The 3,814-nt window shown below is 40.7% G+C and overlaps 1 protein-coding gene across 1 annotated transcript in view; it reads right to left on the bottom strand.

Annotated features, from left to right (window-relative positions):
- Positions 1-3,347: 3,347 nt before the first annotated feature.
- NRG4 (neuregulin 4) overlaps positions 3,348-3,814 on the bottom strand; it is a 57,106-nt gene continuing 56,639 nt past the window's right edge. The window contains exon 3 of the mRNA XM_044918296.1: positions 3,348-3,480. Coding sequence (XP_044774231.1) covers positions 3,348-3,480 — 133 coding nt within the window. The remainder of the gene's footprint in view (positions 3,481-3,814) is intronic.

Genomic DNA, 3,814 nt, shown 5'->3' with positions numbered 1-3,814 from the left:
TCTCTGTCAAAGAAATAAAATCTTAAAAAAAAAAATTCTCTACGTCTCTCTGCATGTGTTATGAGTTGTTTTTCTCTTTTCTTCAATTTCCTTCCTTTCCATCAGCCTGTCTTCTAGATCACTTATTCTCTCGTCCACCTCATTGACCCGAGCTGTTAGAGTATCTAGTTTAGACTGCATCTCATTCATAGCATTTTTAAGTTTGGCCTGATTAGATCTCATTTCCGGCCTTAGAGATTCTATATTGTCACTTACGCTTTTTTCAAGCCTAGCTATTAACTTTATGATTGCTATCTTGAATTCTATCTCTGACATCTTACTTACATCCATATCGATTAGCTCTGTGGCAGAGAACACTCCCTCGGGTTCTTTTTTTTGTGTGAGTTCCTCCTTCTAGTCATTCTGGTCAGAGATCACTGGTTGGGCAAATGAAGAGAGTCCAAAATATCAACCATGACCCAAGCAAGATGCACCCTAGAAAAATCTGGAGTGGTCGGTAGCCACCACAGAAAAACAAAGCAAGCCAAAATGAAACACAAGAATAAAATTAAAATATTTTAAAATGGGGGAAGGAGAAGAGAGACAATATTCTCACAGTGTGGACCAAGCAGGGTACTCCTAGGTGAATTATGTCTGTGTGTTAGAAGACACTACATCCCCAAATTGCAAGGAACATAAAACTTATATAGTGAAAAAAGTACTAAAATGAAGCATATATCTATAACATGTAGATGTGAAAAAATGTAAGTTAAAAAGCGACTATGAAATACAAGTTAGTATAATAAGTATCTAGTTGAAATGGGAAGATGGTAAAAAGAAAAAAAGGAGGAAAAGCATAAGAAAAAGAAGAAACAAAAGGAGAATTTTATCTGAAAAATAAATGAGTCAGGAAGCAACATCTGGAGCTCAATATACTATTTTCCCCGGCACTGGAATTTTATAGACTTGTGGGCTCCATAGGCTCGTCCTCCACTTGTTCTTCCAGTCTGTCTTCTGGGAGAGGGGCCTGCCATGCTGTTTCTCAGGTATCCCTGCCTGGGTGGAGTTGTCCCACCCCCTGTCAGGGGGACGGGCTCAGTGCAAACTGGTCCTCTGTGTGGCTTTTGTTATCTGGAAGTTTTCCAAACCTCTTCAAAAGGATCAGACCAAAAATGGCTGTGCCGAGACCTCTGGCCCAGAGCAGGAAGATCACAGTCTACCCTCTTTAATAAACCCTCCAGGACAAACAGTCTCCACTTCTGTATGCACCAAAACCAGCAGTCTCCACTTCTGTATGCACTAAAAACCGCACCAAAAACCAAGAGCCCTTTGTGACTCTAAAACTGCAAGTGGCCGTGGGCTCATGCACGCACCCAAAGCTCCTGGATCATGTCTGGGTGCCACCCTAATGTCCTTTCCAGGCCACTATTGCCCTGCGAGCTTTTGCCTAGTCGCAGACACAGCTGTTTCACCTCTCCTAGGGGATGGTATACGGTCCCTAGGTTCCAGTCCTTTTCAGGCTGCTCAGGAAAAGAGCGATTTACTGACTGGCCCAGCTCGCGGTTTATGGTGACCTGAGCTGAAAGTCCCCTCATGCCTTCGCCGACCATAAGCTGCTTCCCGGCTCCACTGCTTAGGTAGTCTACAGTTCAGGCACCGAGTTCACTCTGTGACTCCTCAGATCCAGAGACTATAATTCCCCACCTAGAATTCTGCCTTTTCATTTCCAGAGCCCCTTTCAGAGAGGGATGTCTCTCACTAGAGCAGATTTCTAAGGGTTCCGATTTTGTGCTCCAGTGTTATATCACTTTCCAGGAGCCAGCTTATGGAGGCTCCCTCCCCTTTCTGTTTATCTTTCTGATATCTCCCCACAGATTCACAACTCCATATGTCCTACCTTGCAAAAAGCAGTCGCTTTTCTGCTTGTAGATTTCCAGATATATACTCTTACACCTCAGGCTGATTTCATGGGTGTTCAAAATGGTTTGATAGATATCCAGCTAAATTCAGGGGACCAGTTGAAACGGGGTCCCCCTACTCCTCTGCCATCTTGCCTCCCTCTCTAATTCCCTCTTTTGTGTGTTCTAATTTATAGTGCCTCTTTTCTTTTCTGTTTGGTAATCTTTTTATACTGTGAGATATTTTTCTAGATACAGAATGAAAGTGGGTTCTTTAAGCATTAATTCGCATGTGCTCCTGTCAACCACCTGGGAGCACTCAAACCTACACTATTTTACATTCTCGGCACCCAAACCCCCCAAACCAACATTCACACTGCAAATTCATGATGCAAACCCATATAATATTTGTGATTGCAGGTTCCTTTTGCCCTTTCATTCATTACCACTTCTCCTTATATATTCTTTTCCTTCTCTTATCTATACTTTCTACCAAAAAGGTATTGCTTAGCCTACTATAGGGTACTTCACACTAGAAATATTGCTAAATTCTGGCTCAAGCCCACAGGGCTACTGTGACTTAGAAGGTCTCCTCTGAAACTCTGTTGCTTAGTGGCATTAAACACCTGTTCTTCACAACTCAGTGGTTAGCAGAGGACTTTCAGTTTTGGACTACTACAGCAATATTAAAATTCAATGGATTAAAAAAAATCACTACAATTCCCAGTGGAATGAATATTAGATTTCCTAATAAATCCTTTGTTTATTATGTTAGATATGTATTTTAGCTCTCCATCTTACAGGCATATGGTAGCAAATTGCATTTCCTAACACTCCTTGCAACTGAGTAAGACTACGCAACTCATTCTGGTCAGATGTATCAATACAAGTATGACAGCCTTCAAAGCTTCTTTCCCCTCTAGCACACAGGCAATATCATTCAAGATATTGCCTGTTCCATTAGCTTGAGACTTTAAGTAACTATGATTAGCAAAGCTCTGACTGCCAAATTATAATATTTATATACTATGAATGGGAATGGGTCTTATATTATTAAGCCACTAAATTGTGAGGGTTGATAATTACAGTAGCCAAACCTAGTCTATCCTGACTGATGTTACAAAAACTATTTATTATCCAACCAGTAACAGATAAAATACTATCTTTCTAATTTGACACTAGAGTGAATAATGAGGGAATTAGTCAGTTGGTCTTTTCCTTAGCATATTAGACAAAATGTTTAGAGGGATAGAAAAAATATATAAATCATTATTCAGCTTTTTTTCCAAACATTATTTAAAGTCAGAGTAAACCTAATTCCAAACATGAGTGTTCTAGTTATTTACTAGTGCACAATAAATCAACCCAACTCAGTGGATTAAAACAATTTCTTTCTCATTTTTCTGTGGGTTGACAGCTGGGCATTTTTTGGTTGGGGTCTGTGCTTGCAGTCAACTGACAGGTAGGTCTTCAGTCTACTAAAGGTTCAACTGAGTTGATTGTCTGAGATAGCTCAAACTGCTGGTGGTTGACATTGACTGTTGTCTGGGAGCTCAGCTGAGTCTGGTTCTTCGTGGTGTTTAGGCTTGTCACAACATGGTGGCTGATTCTCAAAGAGCATCACAAATATGAGTGGCAGGAGGTGGAAGCTACCAGAACATTTAAAGACTGGAACAGCATCATTTCCACAATATTCTATGATCAAAGGAGTCCTAATGTCTGCCCAGATTCAAGGATTCAGAGACATAAACTACCTCTTGATATAAGAGTAGCAAGGTCAGAATGCAGAGGAGTATGTGGGAAGGAGGTCCCCTGGGACCCCTCTCCCCCATTGCACTCTCTCTCTCAAAAAAATAATAATATAGATAGGTAGATAGGTAGGTATGTAGGTAGATAGATAGATAGATAGATAGATAGATAGATAGATAGATAGATAG

This window comes from Neomonachus schauinslandi, chromosome 9 (genome assembly GCF_002201575.2).
Source record: "Neomonachus schauinslandi chromosome 9, ASM220157v2, whole genome shotgun sequence".
In the NCBI taxonomy this organism is placed as follows: Eukaryota; Metazoa; Chordata; class Mammalia; order Carnivora; family Phocidae; genus Neomonachus; species Neomonachus schauinslandi.
The sequence above is the reverse complement of the archived record's forward strand: the minus strand, read 5'-3'. Positions and strand labels throughout refer to the sequence as shown.